The 26,032-nt window shown below is 41.6% G+C and overlaps 1 protein-coding gene across 3 annotated transcripts in view; it reads left to right on the top strand.

Annotated features, from left to right (window-relative positions):
- Nucleotides 1-786: 786 nt before the first annotated feature.
- The window catches only part of LOC126299200 (PTB domain-containing engulfment adapter protein 1-like), a 132,161-nt gene continuing 106,915 nt past the window's right edge, over nt 787-26,032 (top strand). The window contains exon 1 of one of the 3 annotated variants that reach the window (XM_049990982.1): nt 787-889. Coding sequence is in view for 1 of the 3 variants with exons in the window: in XM_049990981.1 (XP_049846938.1) it covers nt 11,206 (1 nt within the window). In the remaining 2 variants the exon portion in view is untranslated. Of the gene's footprint in view, nt 890-10,942; nt 11,207-19,841; nt 19,942-26,032 lie in introns of those variants that run through there. The other 2 variants (XM_049990981.1, XM_049990983.1) reach the window with 2 other exon arrangements.

Genomic DNA, 26,032 nt, shown 5'->3' on the forward strand with positions numbered 1-26,032 from the left:
ATTACATTCTACTGCTTTCTGCTTGTATGGCACATAACTTTGTTGTGGTTTATTAAAATGCAGTAAAACTAAGCTCCGAAAGTGAAGAATGAATCGTTTATTGGGCTGGGTAAATAATAAAAGACATAAACAAACGTTTTTCGAACAACTGGAATAATTTCGTACTGCCAAGCAAACAATTCTAATGTTTTTACAAAGAAATCTTAGCTCAATTCTTATATTTAGATAACTGTCTGAACCACTCGCAGCAACTGCTTGTACAGATTGCTGCCGTTACTATATCGTTCTTGTGTATTACGGCATTATCACGATCTAAATGCGATTAAAAAAACAAATCAAAGAAAAGAAAAACAGTCTTGTGAGCATTGCTTTCCAAACTAAAAAGATTGTATTCAGATATTTACGCCGTTTCGCCTAGAACGACACAGGCTCTCTTTTCAACTCTGTAGAAAGCTATTACTCTGATTACTATTGAAAATATGGTATTGTGGTGTAGATTCCCAGACACTTGAATCTTCGTAATGGTCAGACGTAATAAAATCCGCGTATTAATCGTGAAAACGCAATCATTCTGTTGTGGATGTTTTGCCTAGTGTACGAACTACATCCAAATTTCTGAAACGTTGCGCTTTTTGCATATTGTATTTGTTGTGTCTCAACTCCGCACTAGTATTTCCTACGCTGAATCCTTCGACGGCTGAATCACAAACAAAGTCTGTGCCGCGCTGACAGTTAGGATTCTAAAAGTAACCGTCAGATGGCAGCACTAAGGAAAAGTGACTTAAAAGTCTTGTGCGAGCCTTCTAGCGGTTGGTCTGCTGTGTGCTGTCAGTCAGAGGAGGAGTTGACAGGTGGTTGCTGGGAACTTGGAAACAGTTCAGAGTTTGTGGTACGTTTTTCTGGTATTTTTTAGATGTGTGTTATGTATAGTTATGAGAGTTTCATGCATGACAGTTTGTTACATCAACTTTTATTGAAATAGCTGATGGGGCTTAAGCAATAAGTGCGGTGACCGCGTTTTTATTTTCAAGGTATGCAGAATGGGCGAGTACCTCGCTTTGTTTCTGAGTTGCTAGTCAAATGCCTGAACAGTGTGTGTGTGTCCTAGATTCTAAAACGGCCAAGGTAGCTACGTAACTGTGACACTTATGGTCTTGTGAAGTGAAACATAATAACTTTAAATCACATTTGTTTTGCGTACCGTCCTATGGTCAGTACTCACTCTACAGATTGGGTAGTAAAGTGTGTGTGTGTGTGTGTGTGTGTGTGTGTGTGTGTGTGTGTGTGTGTGTGTGTGTGTGTGGTTTTTTTTTTTTTTTTTTTTTTTAAAGATTCTTTTGATATCAACTTCTTAATTGATGTTACTATCAGTACAGTTTTCGAAGCCTGTTGTTAAATTTGTACCTTAGGAAGTGACTACTCAAAATGATGAAATTGTTTTGAGATGGAAAACTTATTTTTTATGCTATATTAATACATGGATATCGGTCTCTGTTTAAATATGCGTCAAGTACTTTCTACAACTATTTCTACACGTTTCATTTAAGTGTAGATATGGTTTTTCTTGCAAATTGCCTAGGTAATGATAGGTACTGTTAGAAAACAGGTGTTATTTCTTGAGTGCAGGGGAAAGCTATGGTTATGCAAAAAATAAAAATAAACTGTGCTAGAACTACATACACTAAAGAAACGACACGTAAACATTCATGAGACAATTTCTTGAAGACCTTAACAATCTGATGAGTCATCAAGAGGGTGAACCTAATTAATCAGAAAATGTTCATTTTTAATTTCCTCGAGAGTTATACTCAGATAATTGGCATATTCGGGAACAATGTGTAATCTTCCGTGTAGTAACTCTTTCCTGCCTAGAGCAACAAAATATTCACTAGTCTTTCTTCTAAGCATTAATTATGACGTCCACTAGGAATTTGACAGATGCTCGGTAATGTACATTTAAAACTAGTAAGGTGAAGTAAACGTTGCCCTACAAAACTATATTTTTTGAGTGAAAATAGCCGTATGAAGTCAAAATTGTAGACAACAATCCTACAGGGATAAGTAGGTTTTCGCCAGGGAAGTAGATTTGGTGATTGAAGTGGCGACTGTAGAAATTGATAGCCAAAAATTATACAGCAAGGTAATTACTAGCTGTGGGGGCAGTACGTGCAAACTGGACTTGCATAGGGCGTACAAGGCTAGAGCAAACCAGTCCTCGGAGCGACGAAGACAAAGACGACGAGGAGACACAGTTTGGCACCAATTTGTAAACATATCAGCTATTGGGAGGTTAAGAGCTAACTACTAAATCATTCCTTATTTGACTAACTAAATGAAACCTGAAAAACCTCAAGAAAAATTAGCGTTCTATTCCTTCAAAGCTGTGGCTATGAGTGTTAGTACAAAAACCTCAGTTAAACCTGGTTAAAAGAGTGACTCGGTCGCGCCAACGAACCACGCGTCAATTGAACACATAGACAAGGCTTACAGTTCAGTTACTGTTGTCAAATTAAGTTAAATGTGGAGTAAAGGCTGTAATACTCGCCATTTCAGCGAAAACTATATAGATTTACTAAATATGATTCTCTTCTAAAGAGATCTCACAGCGAGACATAACATTTACATTATGCTGTTGCTCTGGAGGGAAATAAGCAAATATTCGAGGGGTTAGTTTTGTGAAATCTTCCGAAGGGAGTTCTATATACTCTTCGGACTTCAAAACACACAGAAATTATGCCTAGAACTCTAGGGAAGACAGCTTCGTTTTTTTTTGTTTTTTTTTAGCGTAGTGCAGTGACACCGGGAAGCGTTTTACTCGGTGAAATCTGTTAAATTCATATTGAAACTAGTATTGTCAATAAGCGCAACTGGTTACGTTGAGAACACTTGTTCAATCTAATTACGTTGTCAGGGGATCCACCCGGCTTCAGTCCGCTGATGGGCAATGCTGCAAGAAATGCCATTCTCTAGCGCAGTTGGCAAACATCGAGAATTTACATGACTGTGTTGACAGTTTAGCATTCATAAAACGTCGTGAAGTTTATTATTCCATTGAAACTTGAATGTTGTTGGAAATTGAAATCACTTTAAGCTTCACCGCATTTGCTGTAGTTACTCGCAAGCCTCCCGAAACTGCTTGGATCTGTAGTTCCTTTTACATTAGTGAAGAGTAGCTGGTGTAAGTAGACGTATAACTATATTTTTGCGCCATTAGGTAACTTAATGGGCAGGCCGTCGTGTGTTGCCTCTAGCTAAAACACGTCAAAGTAATTGTGTACGTATACATAGCAAATGACAGTTCTTTTCAAATGCCAGAAATCTGCATCTCTATCAAAATTCCAGATTACCGGAACTTTTGATTTCGCTTAAATGGTAGCTTAATTTGGTCGGCTTGTTCAGCGAAGGTCTTCGGTATTTGTATCGTCACACATCAGAAAATGAATGCTTTCTGTATCCACAGGAAAACGGTGATAACTAAAACAGATCTTGCTTTGTGCTGTTAGCGAAATGTTTTAGCAGCAGTGAGTGGTAAGAGCAGTTTGTTGCGGGTAATACGTTCATGCAGTCTTCAATTAAGGGGCCACTGCGGAAAAGTTCTGGATTGCAGGTCGTGTGCGTCAGTCTTCTTTGGATCCAAATTTGTTGGTACTAGATTACCTGGAACTACTTACGGCCACCTTTTGGTAACTACTGACGCGAAAGTTACCAGGAAGAACGACCAGCTTGTAAGACAGGAAGAAAATGGGAATAACAAACATCCCGCTGTCGTAACTTGCGTCCTGGGAAGAAACTACAAGGAAATTCAGATATAATTAAACCTGGATGCTGCCAGCAGCGCAAAGGCGGGGAAATTTTTTTTATTAAAACCGAAAGAAAACGAAATTGTACTGTTATAATTACGTGGGTACTCCTCGGTTCCTGCTCTATAGGTCATTAGAAAATGAGTTTCACTGCTGAGTACGGAAGCAATAAATGTTAATAAAAACCACTACAGCTTTAAAGTAAGTTTATTACGTCAGTGTCGGTTTTGTTCTGGTTCACATCTTCAGATGAAATCGAAAGTTGTTCATCGCCACTAACTTTCAGTGGCAGAAATGTGAGAATTATTTCCGAAAACTGTTTCTGAACTTCTGGTATCACCTGAATTTAATTTAGTACGAAACATACATGAAATGCAGTGGGGATGGTTCTCATTAACATTTATATTAAGCTGTGAATCAAAGTTGTATTAAGCCGCAGAGCGGTGTTCATCCAGTTGAAATGTGAAGTAAATTGAACCGAAAGTATATGTGGACTCCTGTATATGAACGTCATGTAGCGGAAAACGGTCGAAAATATTTAGCGTGTCTACATGTTCGCGGCTTCACCGAAACTAAAATTCCACAAACTACAAAAATTTTTTCTCAAAGAACGCCATGTGAAAAAAGCCTGCGTGGAATATGCTAGCGGAAGTAGCTGTAGCCTGTACTGGCGTTGACAATTAGAGGGGTCTGAAATTTCGAAGTATGAAATGGACTTTGTAAGAATTAAACTTTAGAATTCTATTAATTTCCCGACAATGCCTAACTTAGCACTGCACACTCCAGTAATTATCGTGCTGTGCAGCTGTATTACCTGAAAGTACTTGTCGCTTAAATAAGCCAGACGACAGTACTTAAGCGACATACATCTAAATTTATGCCTAAGACTAAGCTGCTATTCAGATACTCGAAGCTCTGGTCAGAACTCACTCGAAAACGCTCATGTGTTCAGTGTAGGAGTAAACAACGAATAAGTTTGATACAGTATTAACCAAAGCAGCTGCAACTAAATGCAGTTCGTGCAAGAAAGTTAGCTGCTCGCCCCTGAACCCTGCCGTTTGAAGCCATAGGGCAGTCGGCTAACGGACTAGCGGTGAATGTTGGGGCCACACGTTCAGCCGTTCCGCCGCCCTGCCGGATCTTACTCTTAATAAACCAGGTTCTCCGAAAAGATCAGCTAGTTCTTACGTTAGGACTCTAGCAAATGCGAGGAAGTCTTTTTCCGGCGCTTCAGATAGCGTGTAACTAGTTAAATAAACCGAACATGTACGCGTCATAAGTGTAACGCTGTCTGGCCAGTGTAACATTGCTCTTGCTTAAAATGTAGTCCCCATTACTGTACGTTGCTAGTTTGGGACACTTAAGAGTTACCTCTTGGGGTAAGTATTGGAAAAAAAACTGCTCGCGATGAGTGCCTTCAGTTGTGTACATATTAGACAGGAGCAACGTGGGATGTGGGAAAGTAAGAGCTCCATTGTCCCGCTGAAAGAATGGCAGATAATTTTTTCTGCAAGAAAAGAAACTTCACTCGCGTCAGCAATATAGGACAGTGAGTCTCAGCAATTGGAAAAAAATGTGTAGCTGAACATACTTAGACCACTCGACAAATATCTAAACTGCTCGCTTTATTAAGAATACATGAACATTCTGCCAGCGTATAATGAACAGTTCCGCATTGCCTCAGGCAGATGGCACCAACTGTGAAATGTGAAAAGTAATGTCATCATTAAAATATGTCAAATAAAACCCGAGCGACGTGAACGCGGTGGTTAACCCAGTTCGATACGAGAGGGCGAAATTTCAAATTCCCGTCCGGCAGCCAGATCAGTTTTCCGTGATTTATCGACCAAGGCAAATGCCGGGATAGTTCTTTTCAAAAAAGCGCGGCTGGCTTACTTCTCAATCATTCCGTAATTGAGCTTGTGCTCCGACTCTGACATCGTTGTCGACGGGCGTTACTCTGAGCTTCCTCATTTCCAAAATAAATTACTAAAAATTCTGACTAATGGCAGTTGGTAAGTTCGTTTGTAGCCCAAAGAAGCGCGCTTCCCGAAGAGGAGAAAAGTGACAACATAGTGCTTCGGTCGTGAATGTCTTTCAAATAGTGGCTAATGTGCAGATTGGTTTTGTATGTTATGTTCCATGCTGCGTCAACTGGCGTTGATATTGACACTGCTCAGTTAACTGTAAAACCAATTAAATCTTCCTGGTATTAGAGGGGGTGCTAAAGGCGTCACATATCATAGACGGTCAGAAGTAGTCGCTTAAACAGCAGAGTAACAAAATATGAACGGAAATGTAGTTTAACATTGTGTAATAGAAATCAACATACACTACCAGTATGAATTCAAAAATCTTTCCACCTGGAAGAACTGTAATCAAGGAAGTCTCTGTGTGCGTCGACAAAATATGAACTAAGACACTTCATATTAAAAATGATACTAATGCTCTTGCCGCTAGACATGAAGCACGTTAGAAAGTCTAAAATTTTCACTGTTTAATTCCTGTTACAAATGATAGAAAAGCCATCTAGTTTCAACCTTTGCGCAGTGTCACGCCCACTTTTCTGCAAAACCCTCCTTGTTTGGGAGGTTTTATTTCCTACTATCAGTGAAGACATCTGTAGAGTAGAGAAGGCTAAAAGCACATTAAGGATGCGATAAGTTGGTTATTAAAGAAATACGTGGTGGAACACATAACCAGAACGAAAGCTTCAACATTTAGGAAAGACGCCCAAAGACAAAATTTTGTGCGACTGTTACGGTTTTCATACTATGCTTCTCGTTTTCCAAATCACGAGAGGAACCGGGGCCATACGAGACAGGATTCGACGCAGGTTGCTTCGCTGAAGCCTATTGAAGAGGAATTTTATGCGTATTGCTAGTTCTGAAACGTCAGTAAAGGCTGTTGCCAAAAGGACATGTCAGAAGGATCAGACTGCAAGTTACATGGTCACGGCCAACATTAAGGTACCTGTATCTGGTATAAGTGCTAATAAAGCTTTTTCTGCGTTTCCCACAACATTTCTCCAGTGGTAAATGTTTTCTGTTGAATTATTGTAGGTTAAAAGCTGAAATTTGCGACTCAGCGCATACATGATTTCCTGCGGTAGTTTTTTCAAAGTGCAGTAATGGAAAAATTTTTCACTATGTCTAAATATAAATTGCTACGTATCCTAGTAACAATTTAAAAATTGTTGCGAGTTTTCGTATACTGTTAATACAAAAACTGCAAACGTATCTAGCTGCCAAGGACAACCTACCACATTTTGAAAGTGGTGGTGACGTTTGAGAAAATATTCCTCGTATTATGAGGTGTTCCAAAAGTATCTAGCACGGTCCTGATAAAAAAAAATTAACACTGAAGAAATAATCCAGATCACACCGAGTAACGTGCTAAATTTGAAAAATTTTGTTTACTTATCTCGCAGTACACGTTAAATTAGGTTTTATGTACCACTGTCTCCTCATACGGCCCCCTTCAACAGCACCAGGCCATCGTTAACCCCGTGTTAAACGCAAGAGGAAATTCCTATGGAGATTATTGATAAATATGATCTTTAAGTCTAAAAACGACATTTGATTTCGGAAGTCTACATAATTTGTGAGGACAAGTACAAATTTCGTTCACAAAATTAGAAGTGGTTTTTCCATAGTTGATACCTCTAGTCAAAAGGTGCAAGGCTTCCAACTTTAGGGAAACGTAACTAGGAATATGAAAGACTTTGTATCGCTTAGCTCGAGGTTCAATGTTCACTCACTAGAAGCGTTGAAGTAAGAAAGTGGGGAAACAAAGGACCCCGAATGTGAAGAGAATAATACAGTGTGACCGAACTCTGATAAAAGTTGCTCAGGTATATTTTTATTGTCCGGGCTAAGCGATCAGTCGTCACGGCTGGCTCGTTAGAGCAAGGGAATTTCGTTTCATATCTTTCCCTACCTCCCTCCTTTCTCGTACCTGTACTGCACTGAAAATACCTAAACAGTGCAAATGGCGGCTGTGTACGTTGTCTTGTTTGTTTTCAAACTTGTTCCCGCCACTGGCAGTACATGCTTTGTGACCAGGGCGGTGCCCCCTTTTCACCCTCAAACTTAGTCTTTTTTTTGTCCAGCAGTGTTACGTTGAAACAGCGGTGTGGGCAGGTTTACTTTTGGAAGTTAAGAGATTGGCGTCCAGCGTATCGGCTCGCTGAATACAGTGGGAGAGCGGTCCAGCGATGCTGTGCTATGCCGAACTGTTTGCGCAGCTACGACAATCACATCATACTACTGTAGAGTCTGTGCTATTGAGTTTAATGGTGACTTTTATGTGCTGTAGGTTTTGGTGACTGCATATTACAGGCTTTTTCATTGTACTGAAGGTACTCAGAGAAACAGATATACGGGGTTATAAATCGTTAAATTCTACCCTGTAGCGAGCCACTAGAGGCGGCCACTGGTCACGATTACCAAAATAATCACCACACACCAAAAAACCACATTCAGTGGAGTCAGGTTAACTAATAAAATGCTGAAGTCGGAGTAAGATCGGTCTTAATAAAAAAAAAGCGAAGTTAGAAGTGCCTTCGGAACCAAAACAGAGCAAAACATATAAAGTTACATGATTAGGAAAGATCTGAGTAGTGTCCTGAAGCCAGGGAGGTTACAAATCAAATAATAAAATAACGCTGCAGTCGGGTAGTCCGTAAAGATATGGAATGCAGGTGGCTTAGGCTCCTGTTGAAGTTCGGTAATGTCATTGGGTGACAGTAGACCGCAGGAACGCCATGGAGAAACATGTATCTGCACACTGATAAATGCTTAAAAGGTATAGTATTTCGGTAGTAAGAAAGCGACCTGTCTTCTAAAAGTGTAGACAAATATATTAATAGTGTATAAGGAATGGAAAAGGAAATACACTGACAATGTCAAATTTACTAAAATACATTATTCGCAAATCCAGACCTCAAAAGAGAAGTGCTTAAAGCCTTCGGCTGACTGTCGTAGTTCCACTGTCAGCACGATTGAAACTGTGATTGGCGTGATGCTTACTTGCGTGTAACTTACCTTCAGTTTTTTTAGACGGGTTCACCTGCGTAAATTGTCATTAATACTGACTATTGAGCAGAGTTTTCTGAAATCTTCAGCGAACGAAATAAGAGGAAACAGCTACTGCAATATCATGCTCATGCTATAATAAAATTTTCACTCTGCAGCGGAGTGTAAGCAGATAAAGTTACCGGCAGATTAGCACTGAAACAGTGCTGGACGGAGACGACCTCGGCCTTTGCCTCTAGCGGTGAAGTGTTCTACCGACAGAGGTATCAAAACACGATTCGCGTCCGGTCTTTACAAGTTGGGTAGCACAGTCGGTAGAACATTGTCTGCGAAAGGCAAAGGTCCCGGGTTCGTCTCAGTTCAGCCCAGTTTTAATACAGGGTGTTACAAAAGGTACGGCCAAACTTTAAGGGAACATTCCTAACACACAAAGGAAAATGTTATATGGACATGTCCGGAAACGCTTACTTTCTATGTTAGCTCATTTTATTACTTCTCTTCAAATCACATTAATCATGGAATGGAAACACACAGCAACAAAACGTACCAGCGTGACTTCAATTTGTTACAGGAAGTGTTCAAAATGTCCTCCGTTAAAGATACATGCATCCACCCTCCGTCGCATGGAATCCCTGATGCGCTGATGCAGCCCTGCAGAATGGCGTATTGTATCACAGCCATCCACAATACGAGCACGAAGAGTCTCTACATTTGGTACTGGTTTTGCGTAAACAATAGCTTTCAAATGGCCCCCATAAATAAGTCAAAAGGGTTGAGGTCAGGAGAGCGTGGAGGCCATGGAATTGGTCCGCCTCTACCAATCCATCGGTCACCGAATCTGTTGTTGAGAAGCGTACGAACACTTCGACTGAAATGTGCAGGAGCTCCATCGTACATGAACCACATGTCGTAGTTGTAAAGGCACATGCTCTAGCAGCGCAGGTAGAGTAGTATCCCGTATGAAATCATGGTAACGTGCTCCATTGAGCGTAGGTGGAAGAACATGGGCCCAATCAAGACATCACCAACAATGCCTGCACAAACGTTTACAGAAAATCTGTGTTGATGACGTTGTTCCACAATTGCGTGCGGATTCTCGTCAGCCCACACATGTTGATTGTGAAGATTTACAATTTGATCACGTTGGAATGAAACCTCATCCGTAAAGAGAACATATGCACCGAAATGAGGATTGACACACTGTTAGATAAACCATTCGCAGAAGTGTACCCGTGGGGGCCAATCAGCTGCTGATAGTGCCTGCACACGCTGTACATGGTACGGAAACAACTGGTTCTCCCGTAGCACTCCCCGTACAGTGACGTGGTCAAGGTTACCTTGTACAGCAGCAACTTCACTGACGCTGACATTAGGGTTATCGTCAACTGCACGAAGAATTGCCTCGTCCATTGTAGGTGTCCTCGTCGTTCTAGGTCTTCCCCAGTCGCGAGTCATAGGCTGGAATGTTCCGTGCTCCCTAAGACGCCGATCAATTGCTTCGAACGTCTTCCTGTCGGGACACCTTCGTTCTGGAAATCTGTCTCGATGCAAACGTACAGCGCCACGGCTATTGCCCCGTGCTAATCCATACATCAAATGGGAATATGCTAACTCTGCATTCGTAAACATTTCACTGACTGCAAAACCACGTTCGTGATGAACACTAACCTGATGATGCTACGTACTGATGCGCTTGATACTAGTACTGCAGAGCAATGAGTAGCATGTCAACACAAGCACCGAAGTCAACATTACCTTCCTTCAATTGGGCCAACTGGCGGTGAATCGAGGAAGTACAGTACATACTGACGAAACTAAATTGAGCTCAAACATGGAAATTAATAGTTTATGGACTCATGTCCACATAACAGTGTGTGTGTGTGTGTGTGTGTGTGTGTGTGTGTGTGTGTGTGTGTGTGTGTGTGTGTGTGTGTGTCCCTGTATACTAGGAAGTAGAGTCGTGTTGGTGGTATGATTGTTCAAATGTTTGCGGGTATGGGAACTGACGAAATTGGTGGCAGTTCATATGTCCTGAAGGAGCGCCTTGTGGGACCTTACCACTTAAAAGACCAGCGCTAGTGATTCGTTGGGTCTGTTGTAACACAGCGGAACGCAAGAGATGCAGGGGTCACATTGAGGGGTCCTTTTAATGCTGGGATCCCGGACGGACGCAATCACAGCAAGGTCTCTGGCCGACCCGACACTTCAGTGGACTCAAGTGGTACTCTATTAAGTGGGGGGTGACGTTCAGGAAGCCGCTCCCCGCCTAGCTGTCCAGTTCGCAGCAAGACTCCAGCTAGCGCAGACTCGTCAACAACGAGAACTAGGGACCTGTGTGCGCACAGGCCTCTTCCAGCTGCCGTTATTATAGTAAGTCTATGCGAATTTTAAAATTTGCATGATCCAGTCTAAAAACCGGCTATCAAGCCACTGGAAACTGAAATGCTAGTGGTCTTCAGCAGGAGTAGGGTTCGGATTTTCGGCCATAATCTTGTTTTTTCTTGTTTTCAGGGTCTCCTAAACGGCTTCAAGTGGAGGCCAATTCCTAATGAAACTAACCTGATATCAGCTGCCATTGTTTAAAATAAAAGTACGCTGACTTCATTATCAAAGCCTCTAGATATGATTAATAGGCGCGAAGCCATAAAAGCCTGTTACAGACTTAGGCAATAAAGTGCCAGGCTACATACCAATGGATCTGAGGGTCAGCCTTTGCGGTTCTAGCCGTCACTTTCCACCTCGAAGATTGTCAATGTGGAAATCTTGTCCCGTGACCGGAAACACGCATCAATTTGTAGTAGTTCCCACAATTGTCTGAAGTCAGAGCCCAATAAAGCATTGTGGTGTTCAAACCAATTTTGGATAGTAAACTTGGAAGCTGCTCATTCCAGACATCATAGATTAAAGCACATTCTCCCCCTACGCAGATATGCCTACGTTCTCTCCATTTGGGGGGGAAGGAATTGGTTCGGGCTACGATCAGTGGTAAGCTTGCGAATGTCAGGATTTACTAGCAGTGACATTGAAGTTGAAAAATGTTCATACCTCAGTTTGCCGAACAAAAAAACCATTTATAGAAGTTCGTCCCGCAAGACAAAACAAAATCTTCAAAACACAATGTGGGAAAATACAGCTGACAGTTAACTAGAATTTAACGCGCAATATGTAGTGGGTTTTGTGTTTAGACGAGATTAGGAAAGAAATAAAGCGTTGACACCGAGCTGTCGACTGGAATGTGTGCTCTGTTATCTAACACACCCCCTCTATGAAATTATCGCGTTTCATGCGATACCGCAGTTTAAATTACATGTCGGCTCTGATTTCAGTCGTAGGCATGATTTCACACGAGGGACGATTCATTAATGCTGTTAGTCATAGAACTGGCTCGAAGTTGATAGCTGTACAGAATGAAGAAAAAACTTGTTTTAGCCTCTGCAAGCAATGAGAGCACTGTTCACCTTCCAAACAGTTAATTTGTAACCCTGAAGTGCGTGAAAGGTTGGCAACAAGACCGAAAGACAGGAAACGTAAATTTCGACTGTTTTCAAGAATTATTCCATTGTTGCTATGAATATTACTACTTACCGCCTGTAACTGTTACATATTTAAGTTTCACACCAATGCACATTTTTCACAATGACAGTAAAGTCTAGACCGTTGTACGTGATTTATAGAAAGCACACGATTTAGTCTAAAACTTAGTCGTGTAGATGTCGTATACTGCTCAGGCCTAGCTTACACCTATGGTGTGACAGTTCGGCTGTTATTTTAAACTCGTGATGCTGTCATGTAGAGATCAGTGATGTTGGGTGAATAGTTTTAATCAGACAAATCGTCAGTCAGAAGTAATGAAAGTGCGTGCTCATTTACCACACCAAAACAATGCGGAGGGACCATATTTGCCATCGCAGATTTTTGGTGACCATATAGCAAACGAATCATTTTATAATTTGGTAAGAGTGAAGTTGTGCAGTAGTGAGAGAATTACAGGTGTCAGTTTTTAACCCTTCCATGGTTAAAATTTATTTTGAATTTATTCTGAATATTTGAAAAAGGTCGAAAAGGCTTTACTTCGGGCTAAACAGTACTTCCACTAAAAAAAATAAAATTTACAGCTGACCGATTTTGAAAATCGGTAAAGGGAACACATGTCCTACGTATCTGACTAAATCAGTGTTTTCAAGTGAACCTAAAATTGTCACAGTAAAGTTTTAATTTCAGAATTACTTTATCAGGATGACAATTACAGTAATAAGTGAAACAAATCTGTACCAAAACATTTATTCGTCTCGCAATGAAAACATGAAATTCCGCGCAGGAGTTTTAAACATTAAAAGGTGACTTTGACATACCACACAACAATGTATTCTACGTTTTTGGTGCCGGTCCTACCACATAATTATATACAAACCAGCAAAATTCAGGGGTGTGGCAATGTTTCAAAGCAATATTGGTAATTTAAAAGTTAATTAGTTAATTCTTAAATCCTAGGAATGGACATCATTCAATGTGACATTCAATAAAAACAAACTTCGCCGCCTATACACACATAGGGCCCTCTTCTGTATGTCTATCCAGTGGTCCATAGTATTTTTCTCGATGATCCGTAAGCACCTCGCTATATGCTAGACAGAAGAGATGCAGATGTACTAACGCTCAAAAGTGCGTATTACTTTCGTGGATCATATGTATCTCGTCAACCAAGAAAGGTCAGTATAGTACGTGGATGTTGCAATATTCTGCCTTCTAAAACCTCAATTCATTACATTGTGCGAATACAAAACTTTTTAAATCGGTCATTTGATTAGACAACTGTTCAAACGGAATGTAAAATCAGTTGTTCAGGCATTGATATGTACGGAAGAGTCTACCGATAACTCCCTAGATCACACACTTTCACGCGTTGTGAAAACTAGATGCTTCCATCTTCAAAATAGACTGCAATTCGCCGAGACTTTGTTCATTAAAATTTCAGTGCGTAATATTTTCCTATAGGTTGGAAAGACTGTAGCAGCTATAATTTATATTTTTACTGTAGTCGACGTGATCTTATGGTGATAGTTAGCAATTTTCAGATATTTACGATAAGTCTTTCATTGTTCAGTCTGTTGAACATTTTTAATGCACATGTTTCAATCACTCTGGCTCCTCTTCAGATGAAAGAATCAGATTCAGCAGCCCGTCTTGTCTACTCTGAAACACGTATCAGAATAATCAGTGGTTCTTAGTTGACAAATGGGTTGGTGAATCAGATACTTCGGTCTGAAGATAGTGACAAAAACATGTGATTTAATTGCAGCTGAAACGGATCAACAAAAAATTACCGTAAATTTGCGTTTTCTCCGTGGCATCCAAATACCACTTAAACTGGTGTTGTCTTCAGTCCAGAGACTAGTTTAATGCAGCTCTCCATGTTACCCTACCCTGTCCAAGTTTCATCTCCCAGTAACTACTGCGACCTACATCCTTCTGAATCTGCTTAGTGTATTCATCTCTTGGTCTCCCTCAACGATATTATCCTCCACGCTGCCCTCCAGTACTAAATAGGTGATCCCTTGATAGATATATATAATGGTAAGAGATTTCGGAACCAGGTTTTAAATTGTAATAAATTTCCAGGGCAGATATGGAGTCTGACCATAATCTATTGGTTATGAACTATAGATTAAAACCGCAAAAAGCGGGAATTTAAGCGGATGGGACTTGGATAAATTGATAGAACCAGAGGTTGTACAGAGTTTTAGGGAGGGAATAAGGGAACAATTGACAGGAATGGAGAAAAGTAATACAGAAGAATGGGGAGCTCTGAGGGATGAAGTAGTGAAGGCAGCAGAGGATCAAGTAGGTAAAAGACGAGAGCTAGTACAAATCCTTGGTTAACAGAAGAGATACTGAATTTAATCGATTAGAGAAAATACAAAGATGCAGTAAATGAAGCAGGCAAAAAGGAATCAAAATTGTCAAATAAGATACAGGTGGCTAGAGGACAAATGTAAGGATGCAGAGTCGTATCTCACTGGGGGTAAGACACACTGCCTACAGGAAAATTAGAAAGACCTTTGAATAGAAGAGAACCACTTGTATGAATATCAAGAGCTCAGATGGAAACCCTGTTCTAAGCAAAGAAGGGAAACAGAAAGGTGGAAGGATTATATAGAGGGTCTGTACGAGGGCGATGTACTTCAGGATAATATTATGGAAATGGAAGAGGATGTAGATGAAAATGAAATGAGATACGAAACTGCGTGAAGAGTTTGACAGAGCACTCAGACCTAAGTCGAAACAAGACATCGGGAGTAGACAACATTCCATTGGAACTACTGACAGCATTGGGAGAGCCGGTCCTGACAACTCTACCATCTATTGAGCAAAACGTATGAGACAGGTGAAATTTCCTCAGACTCCTGGATGAATGTAATAAACTAACAAAGAAAGCACGTGTTGACAGATGGGTAGAATTCCCGAACTATCAGTTTAATAAGCCATGGCTGCAAAAATACTAATACGAATTCTTTCGAGACGAATGGAAATTCTCGAAGCAGACCTCGGGAAAGGTCATTTGCGATTCCGTAGGAATGTTGGAACACGCGAGGCAATTATGACACCACTACTACTTATCTTAGAAAATATGTTAAGGAAAGGGAAACCTACGTTTCTAGCACTTTCAGACTTGGAGAAAGCTCTTGACAATGTTGACCGGAATACTCAGTTCTGAAGGTGGCAGGGGTAAAACACAGGGAGCAAAAGGCAATTTATAATTTGTTTAGAAACTAGATGGCAGTTAAAGTCGACAGACACGAAAGGGAGCAGTCGTTGGGAAGGGAGTGAGACAGGATTATAGCCTATCCCCGATGTTCAATTTGTATATTGAGCATGCAGTAAATGAAGAAAAAGAAATTTGAAGTAGGAATAAAAATCCACAGAAATAAAAACTTTGAGGTTAGCCAATGACATTGTAATTCTTTCATACAGCACAGGTCCTGGAAGAGCAGCTGAACGTAGTGGACAGTGGTCCTGCAGAAAACCTTAAACTGAGCCCCTAATTTGCCGTAGTTTCAGGTAAAAAAAACTGGAATTGTGCCGATTGTTTTCCCTGAATTTAACATGAAATCAGTGACATTTGTAGTTGCTACAAATGTCTATTTACGAAAGTACGGACATAGTAACAGGTAAATGTGTTAAATGGCTAGCAGTGTCAGTGTTGATTTACTTGAAATGTATGACTATGGTAGCTGTCGAACAGACTGAAGTAAAAGAACTAATCAATGGAGAGCAAATGTACAGAAACGTGCCAGTGAACCCACGCTGATCTTGAACTCCAAATTTTTTCCGTAAAATAGTACTTCCAGCATAACTCCGGCGCTACCAGTATTTTGTTTGTATATTAGCATTTCGGGTCATCTAAATCGCTATAAAAGTGAAATGTGATTAAAGCCGTAGGTGGAGGAGGATTGAATAAGTTACTGAGACAGCAAACGTGGTGTCTTGAAGAAAAAAGCGCTGTGGGGATTCCAAAGGCTTGGCGCACAGCAGCGTGACGCGTGCGTCTGAAATCCGTATGTGGTCAGCGAAGCGAGCCATCAGCTGTGCCCCAGGCGTTGCCACACCCGCCATTCGCCTAACGGGTCGTCGTCGCATTCCGTTCCGGAGCGCCGGACGTACGCGGCGCCTTTCCCAAAACTTCCTTCCTTAAAAAGGAACTGCCGCTTTGAACTGGTTTCAAATGCTTTTTTTAGGCCGTAGATAGGCTGGGTAGAAATGGAAACCGTGAAATTTTGTTTCTGTAGCGACAGTGTAGAGTATAAAAGAAGCTCATGCATGCTCAGTATGGCAGGCAACGCTGGAAATGGTTACCGTACAAAGCGCGAGGTAGTTACTCTAATATTTCTAGTCTTTCGCAAAAGGACTAGAAGAAACCGTTGCAATAGTGTGTACTGTATTTCAAATTTGCAGCCTTTCATTCTGCTAAATCGCTCGGAAAACCCTTCATAACTGCCGTGCGGTCTGCTAACTGAACTCCTGATGTAGTCGGCGGGCTCTAAAAGGGTTTCCACTACAAAAGCTTATACTAAAACTATATTTACCTAGTCAGTCAAGACCTTTTGAGTTGCAGGAAAATTACCTGCAAATGCCAGGCTATGTTAAAACGTCAGTGTAATGACAAATTGCACCCATTATCTTCAAAGTAGGAATTGCTATGGGTACATAAGTTAAGAATGCCAGTGCAGTGCGAAGCGCGTCAAATTTTCTTTTGTGGGTAAAACATTTTTCCCGTAGCAAAGATTTTTTCCTCTGCACTCTGAAAGATAGTGCAGTGCAAGAAACTACTCGCTTACTAGTTTTTTGGGAAGGGACGGCGGTTGTTAAAATCACGTACAAAAATCTTCCTGAGTGCACCCACGACACAGATGCATTGTACCCTGCATCTGATAGTAAAGTTGATACATACATAACATAAGCTTCAGTGCTCTCAGCTGTAAGCAGCTAGCACAAAATTGCTTAATTATTCGAAAAAATAAAAAACTAATTCCTTTCACAGGTCAAGCATGTGCTCTAAGCGCCTTTTCCACGGGACGCTACTCGAAACTTGCCACAAGTTTCAGGACTGAATTAACCCTTGGCACTCGTTTGGTTCGCAACGTACCGTTTTTCAAAATTTCAATTGTAAAATAAAAGTTCGAGCTTTCTTGATACTTCAGCTTCTTCCAAAGTTCTTTCACAGAAGAGACCGCACTGCAGTCCCTTCTCTAAATTCTCGCACGAACGAAAAAATGGCTGACATCGAAATAAGTGTCCAAGGAATAGAAAAGCAACTGAAATGACTCGGGAAAGTCCACTGGACCTGACGGAATACCAATTAGATTCTACACAGAGGAAGCGAAAGAACTTGCCCCCGTTCTAATAGCCGTGTACCGCAAGTCTCCACAGGAACGGAAGGTTCAAAATGATCGGAAAAGAGCACAGGAGGTTTGTTGTCAAGAAGGGTCGTAGAGCAGATGGCCAAAACTATAGGCCTACATCTGACATCGATCTGTTGTAGAATTTTAGAACATGTTTTCTGCTCGCGTGTCATATCGTTTTTGGAAACTCAGAATATACTCTGTAGGAGTCAATATGGATTGCGGAAACAGCGATCGTGTGAGACCCAACTCGGTTTATTTGTTCATGAGACCCAGAAAATATTAAATACAGGCTCCCAGGTAGATGCTATTTTCCTTGACTTCCAGAAAGCGTTAGATACAGTTCCGCACTGTCGCCTGATAAACAAATCAAGAGCCTACGGAATATCAGACCAGCTGTGTGGCTGGATTGAAGAGTTCTTAGCGAACAGAACACAGCATGTTATGGAGAGACGTCTACAGACGTTAAAGTAACCTCTGGCGTGCCACAGGGCCTGTTGAGCCTTCTTTCAACAAAGGGAGAGCACATCTTGTGGCGTATCACTTAATGAAGTCTGAGGGTGGTATGAAATCCTAGGTGTGGGCGATGGCAGTATTCATCTGAAGGTACAAAAATCAGTTAACTTTCATTAGTTTCTAGTCAGCGTCTGATGGAGGTAGAACTTAGTAATGAGCGGTCTCTAGGCAGGAATTATTCTGAAACATCCACAATATATCACGCACACGACCATTTTGTTACCGTGGTACAGGAAAACGGTAGCATCTCTTAAATTACATTACTGCAACGTCTTGGGACATTAGTAAAACGAGAAAAACGTGTCTTGAGTTGCAACAGCGGTTTTTACGACCAACTTCGATCCTGGAGTGAGTATTAAAGTGACAAAATCAAATGATGGTACGGCGTTTGTGGATGACTCTATCTAGGGTTGTTCAGCCAGTTAGTGCGGTTGGAGACAACTTTCATCGTATGTGAGAAAGGAATGAACTAAGTCTGGCAGCTGTCGGAATTGGAACTGTTTAATCGTGATTATCATCCCGTAGCTGTGAACTAGCTGTCGCTCTACCTAGCGCGCGCTCACACACTGCTGGATTTTAAGCATCTTACTGATAGTACAGTTAGACTATTAGTCAAGGAAGCCTCGCGGGATGTGCCGAGCGGTCTAAGGCGCTGCATTCAAGGACTGTGCGGCTGGTCCCGACGGGGGTTCTAGTCCTCCCTCAGGCATGGGTGTGTGTTTGTCCTTAGGATAATTTAGGTTAAGTAGTGTGTAAGCTTAGGGACTGATGATCTTAGCAGGTGGGTCCCATAAGATTTCACACACATTCAGACATTTTGAGTCGGGAAAAGTGGTTCAAATTTTCGATCGCATTTACTAAAAGCTATTAAGCTCCGAAGTTCCTACATACCTTGTTCCCAAATCTTTCAGATATCAACTGCTAGATGTCCATTAGACTCGACGGGAAAGGGTTTCATGTTGGTGAAATACGTATTACAGCAAGTATTCTCCTGTAAGAAATGCACAAGCTAAACGTTGTAGTGTAAACAGCCAAACCCAGTGGCAAATATAATGGCTGAAACTATTGGTGACGGCCGTCAGCATGTTACATATTTAAGCTTCTCCATGCGGTTTATTCCCGTCTTTGCTGTATATATAGTTCAGTGGAGTACCTCTGTCGAGTTTTTCATGCGATGCAACTAAAAGTTGTTTGATGAATTAGGCTGTTAGTGTGTATCTACTGAAGTACAGAACGGGGTCATTGAGTCTTAATTGTTAGTTGTCCTCTCCGTGGTTCTTGACCAGTTCAACTGTTAGCCTTAGATTAGAAGTATCGAACAGTAGCGGCAAGTCTTCAGTCGAGGATACTTAAAGCAGTAGCATAAAACAGTAGTCACTTCTACTGCTAGCACTTCACACTATACTGGAGTAGCAGTGGAGACAGTACTGATCGTAGGACTCGCCGGGTGACTAAATCTGCTGGCAGGTATGGCGTTTGCCGAGGACAGAGGGCGCCAGAGGTGGTTGCTCAGAGTGCAATGGCTTGTTCGAGCTGGTGCCTGGCACGGCGCTGTGCGCATGCGCACGTGGTTAGAGGCCAGTCGCTGGGTGAGTGTGCACGGCCAGTGCAGTTGCGTTGTTTGTCATAAGCTGGGGCGTTCGCTGGTGTGCTACAGCTGCTCCCGAGCACCCGCAGTTTGAACAACAGGTCAGATTTGTACGCATAATGCACAAGAGTTGTGGACTCTTGCTGTGGTTTACACTTGTTCCCTTTTCTTTAGTGTATGGCGTGTTCAGAATTAAGTTTGTCAGGAAAACAGAGCGTGCAGGTTCAGTTTACACTTTCGTAGTGTAAAGTGAAAATGACTTTGATCTGAATATGTAATACGGTAGAGATTGCTTGTAGTTCGGAAATGTGAAGCTTAAGTACTTAATTTTGTCTACGAACTGTTTTGGTTTCCCATTTCCCTGTAAACGAGAGATGGAAAATGCTGCAAGTAATAGGAAAAGTATTGCCACAAAGTATAAGAGAAATCTGGTAAGTTTTGCCATTCACCGTGAATATAAAAATTTTGTTCAAAGAAATATAAATGAAATTCAGTTGTATAGTCAACTGAATACCCAACAATTCCAGTTACGGACAACTTAAATTGTAGTCGTCACGTAGTAAATAGTATGAGAAAGTGAACCACAAGGCATTTCATTCCAGAATCCGTGAATGCGACAAATCTAAACACTGTTTACATGACGCTCGTCGATCCTCTTCTAGAATACTGCTGTGCGTTATCAGATCCTTACCAGATAGACAGATGAACATAAACCTACTCTTCCTGTACTATTGCGAAATAGGGTTTCGGATGTGATGAGCAATCTGGAATCGCAAGTGATTAAAAAAGCTTTCTTTTTGCAGCGAAAGCTCTTCACGAAATTAATCTCTAAACTTTCACTGTGAATGCCAGAATATTTTGACTCGCAATTACATAGGGAGAAACAAGGATGAATTTATTTTTCCCACGTGCGAAAGATAATGAACGCTGTAGACAGTTGAGAAGAAGTTCTATGAACAATCTGCCAACGCGCAAGAGCGAATGGCAAAGAATCGTGTAGATGTTGTAGGTCTAGAGAAGAAACTTAAATCGAATAGCATAAAAACATTCATAGAAAACTATCTGTAGCACGCACGGGCTGCCGAAGTGAAATAGGTTGGCTGACACTTACGTCCCTTCTTCGTCGAAAGAACCACCTCAATAGGCTAGTCGTAGGCAACCTAATAACATAATAGGAGCCGTGGAAAGCCACCTCGTTCTTGATAGGATAATGGGTGCTAGTGTGAAGTAACTTCCTGGCGGTCTTAATGGATTTTATTGAATCAAAGCTGTCCTCTGATTGGCGATAACTCGTCGGCGCGTTACTGGGCAGTGGGAAGTACGGAAGATTGCCGGAGCACTTCATCTTCTCTAATTCGTGCCACCGGTGCAGGGTCGGCTCTCTTGCTGGTCAAAGTAAGTACTAAATTGCTCGAAATCTAGAATAGGTTGAGTACCATACAGATCTCACCCACTGCAACTCGACAGACCGATGTCAGAGCTGCTGCAGCGAATGTCGGTGAAGTGTGAGCTGGTGGGAGGCTAGCTGGCCTCCGCTTGGTACACGCGGGTCACGTCATCGGCGTGACCTTGGTGAGCGTGCGGCCGCTGTTACCTGGGCTGGCTTCCGCAAGCTACGCCACCCGCCGCTCTACACTACAGCTGCGCTTTCTCTGAGACACGAAATTCTCCATTTCGCACCACTCCTATAGCTGTCGTGTTTGAAACTCCAACTTTAACTACCCCATTTCATATTGGTACGAAGGCAAAGATCACCAAAGCCAGTAAGGAGTTAAAGGGTTTTGTTAAAACGGTCAGCTTGGTAGGAGTAGGTGACAAGATTGTACACCAGCTACAGACGACTCCTAGTAATTAAAATTAAATATTTGTATTGAGCGGATGAATCAAAGTATACTTCACCCATATATATCAATCACGGCACGCCTTCGCCTAGGGCCTCTCCCATATCACACATGTTTGTAAGCGAGAAAAGAGCTCCATGCTGGAAGTTGTTCTTATCCCGTGTAGTGGATTTAAAAGTCGTGTTGGTTATGCTGAGTATTACTAGCTTATGGTGCCGTAAGCAAGGAAACACCCAGCTTCTTGCCTTGTACAAAATTTTATTCTTGACTTCTCAGCACTCTCAGCTTCACAAGTAATATGGAAGTGTCAATCCTTTGCTGCTGAAATAGTTACCTTCGGACAGAGGACTTCCACTGAGTTTAAAGCAGCTTCATTGATGATGACTGAAAATAACTATTTACGCTTTCGGATATTACATGTCATAAATACTCACACTAAAGAGGTGACTGACATAACTTTCCTTGTACTTAACTAGCCGATACATTAATCTCCTAACGTTGCAGTCGTAACGTCTAAATGTAATGAATTTTGTAGGAAAGGTTGTTGAATATAAACGCCTTTCTTGGGATAAGAGACCACAAACCGAAAAGTACAGTATGCTGAGACTGCAAACATGCGGAACAATTGTTCTTCACCCTGCGATCAGTCCCTTGAGGTAAATATTGTTTTCGTGCATTTTCAGGCCCCCTTAAAGATGGGGAATTCAGAATTTACATTTATTTTCGTAGTATGTAATCTATGAAGGGAAACAATAATGCATCAGTGATACTTACGTGGCTTTGACAAAGAACGAATGTACTGTGGCAGTGCGGTCGGTATTGTTAAAATCCATCATGAAACTTAAATTTTTCATTTTCTACGGGCTTCTATCCTTCATACACGGTTACCAATAGGCAATGAAGGCTGAAGCTGCCGGGTGGATATTAATACAGCAATAAGTAGCTCATGGTTACATAATTTGCCCTATTACTCACACTTGGCGAGACATTAATACTTGCTTCTCAGACCTCCCATACCCAGCAAACACGAAGGAAAAAGGTGAAACTCCTGAATGCTCCAACAGAAAAAGCATTAAAAGGCTCCGAAAACTAGTTTTCTTTTGCGAGTGACAAGTAGCAGTTACGTGTGTTGGTCTCAAATTCAGTTTTGCTTTGTTGCTTCCCTGCTACCACATTGCAACATTTACTCTCATTCGTGCTTACGAATGTTAAGTTGCATGGCAGGCGTCGGTTATCTGGCGTAACAAATTTCTAACTTAGTTACCTAGTGATGTGCTTCTTGCACACGCATTACTCAACGTTAATGCAGAGAGCTGTTGGAGAATATACCTTCTCCCAAGATCTGTGGTGACATTCGTTGGAGGGTGCGACGTCGTTACTAACAGACATCTTCTTACACCTCACATTTTACAGCTGCGCGAAATGGATTTGCGGCTGGCTTCCAGCAGCGTGTATGTGTGATTACGGAAGCGTGTGGCCTTGAACGAGATGAGGCACGCAGAGTGACTGTGTGCGGAATGCCCCTGCTAAGAGTACTCGGCATGCGAGCTGTCTGCAGACCTGTCGCTATAAGCAGATCTTCCATGAGTGCAGTTAATAGATTTAGCTTAAGTTAAATTCGTGAACTGAGCTCGTCAGTTAATACACACACACACACACACACACACACACACACACACACACACACACACACACACACACACACACACACACACACACCACCTGACTGTACCGAGCGAGATGGCGCAGTGATTAGCACGCTGGACTCCAATTCGGGAGAACGAGGGTTCAGATTTCCGTCCGACTATCCAGGTTTTAGTCTTCCAGGATATCCCTAACCCGGTTAAGGGAAGTGCCGGGATGGTTCCTTCGACAAGGCACGGCTGATTTCGACGTTCCTAGCTAATTTCAGCTCACATGAAAATACGAGTGGTACAGATATGAAATAACAGCTCACGTCGAAAAGTTGGTGAGCATTTTCAATGCTTCCATGCGCCTCGTGAAGACAAAAACACTTTCTTGTCCAGAGCAGACAGAGTATTACGAAAGGTTCGATCACAGTGAACAGTACATACGAAATAAGCAGTGCGTGACTAACTGGTGAAGTTAGTTTGATCATGATTATTAGACTGGCGTTAAGAATGTAGTCGTGCTTTATTTCTTCTGGTCAGTGTCGCTGGCTGCTGATTCGGAAGTACGGGTTTCCCCTCTTACCGCCTAACATTTTTCTGCCTCAAGAAAATGTAGAATGGCATCTGCTCAATGACATTAGACCAAATGACAGAGAATGAGAAACCCAAATTGATGCTAAATCTGAAGTGGGTTAGAAGGCACGCAGAAGGCTGTGAACAGTGATTCATTGAAAACAGTACGTTATGGTGCCTAGTAAGGGGAAAATGGGAGTTCTGGTATTTAAATGATACTATACAAAACGAATGGTAATGCTACTGTGAACTGAAATTCATAATCCTGAAAACGGTGAAGTAATGCAGCCTTTTTTCCCGTTAGGACCCGTGTTGGCACAATGTGCAATAATAGTTTGTCGCATTTTCTCTACTTCTGTATAAAGTGGTGTAAGGTTAGCGCAATTTCACTGAAGAACAAGTTTAATTTCATTGTGAAAATCAAATTACGTTTTTCTAAAAGTGCATTTTTAAAACTACACGAAAGCTCTCTTCCTGCAAAAATTAAGTTTGAAGCGAGTAAACCGCCGCACTTCAGGTACAAACGGTGTTGCGTATGTCTTCAGAGATCACATCACTGTTCATCTATACTTACGGTCATGTCGAGGATTTATTCATTTCTCTAAGAGTTCAGAACTAGTGTCCCATCCACACAGGATAGCACTACAAAAAGGCTGGAAGCGATATGGATCAACAAGTAAGATCGTTGGTATTACAGATAAAATAAAGGGTCCTGTATTAGTTTTCAATTCTAAGTTAGTCCACACGTGGAGCACCCTCTCATTCAGCATAAGGCCAGACTACACACAAGCGCCCAGACATCTGCAAGCCTTCGTTTCACTGTCATCGATCATCCTCCACGCAGTTCAGATTTGACGCCATCCGAATTTAGTCTTTCCAAAAATTTAAATGACATCGTCTAGGATTTCTTTCCTAGTGATGAAGCACTGCACGCAGAGCTGAGGTTGTGACTCCGTGAAGTAAACGACAGTATCGACAAACTTGTCTTCCCTGGGAAACGTGCTCGCCGCCAGGATGACCCTGTTGAGAAATACGTAGACGTGAAGAATAAAGATGCAGAATGTTAACCTTCGTTTTAAGACTTAATTTTCACATATTCGGGAACTTACTTTACAGCTCGATCTCAAAGAACCTGTACGTATGAAGCAAATATTCGCATGTCACTTCATACGCTACTCAGTTTTAACTTCGTGTGATGGCCAAGCAGATTAGAGGAAAAATACGTAAACTACTCGTAGGCCAAGTTAAGACTGCAGTACTTAAAACATGACACAAGTGAGCACGGAAAGAGCTAAGTTTGATAAACTGTTTACACACACTCCGGTTGGATATAAAGAAAAACAAACTTGTGAATATTGTTCTCAAGCACAAATGAAAGTTCTCGAAAAGCCAGTACAAAAAGAAAATACTGAAGTATCACAATCGTACTAGATTGCAAAGATAGAGCATTCAATTGGTAATCTCTCTATATTCACTCATCTCTACTTGGCAGTTTTGGAAGATTGCAGAACGCGCGCCTGGCAGACTCCCATTTAGTCTCCAGTCTAAATGACGTAATTCAAAAGTACATTCCGAGTTTTACTCGGATTCAGCCGTAACTTCCCTGAGTACTAACTTCATAGTTAACCTGTTCACGTGAAGCTCAATCTCCGTTGTTATTGAGAACGAATTGGCTTTAACGAACCGCAAAACGAACAATCGGCGGAAGTATATGGTTGCAATTGACGTTGTCCCACTTTGTCAACTAACTTGGTGTCGTAATCATTCAGAACAGGAAACGACCGATGTCGCAGCGTAAAGTACTGCACGCCATTGGGAAACGTATTTGACAGTTAACGTTGCGGACGCTAGAAGTACGGCACAGAGAATCAAAAGGTATCTATATTAAAACACAGCGATGTGCCCGATACGTCACTATCGGACCAAAGTATGCGAATCCGTAGGAAGGGTATAAATAGTCCGGGAACACTTGCAATTATTGCACAAAAACTAAACATTGTATTTTGAAGACTGTTTTTTCAACATTCAATATGCGAACGACGAGTGTCCCGACAGACGTCAATACAGTAATCAAATTGTTGCCATAACCGTCCCAGCATGGCATCGTAGACTGTAGCAGTTGCTTCCCGTATTCTCTCGGAGCTCTG

This window comes from Schistocerca gregaria, chromosome X (genome assembly GCF_023897955.1).
Source record: "Schistocerca gregaria isolate iqSchGreg1 chromosome X, iqSchGreg1.2, whole genome shotgun sequence".
In the NCBI taxonomy this organism is placed as follows: domain Eukaryota; kingdom Metazoa; phylum Arthropoda; class Insecta; order Orthoptera; family Acrididae; genus Schistocerca; species Schistocerca gregaria.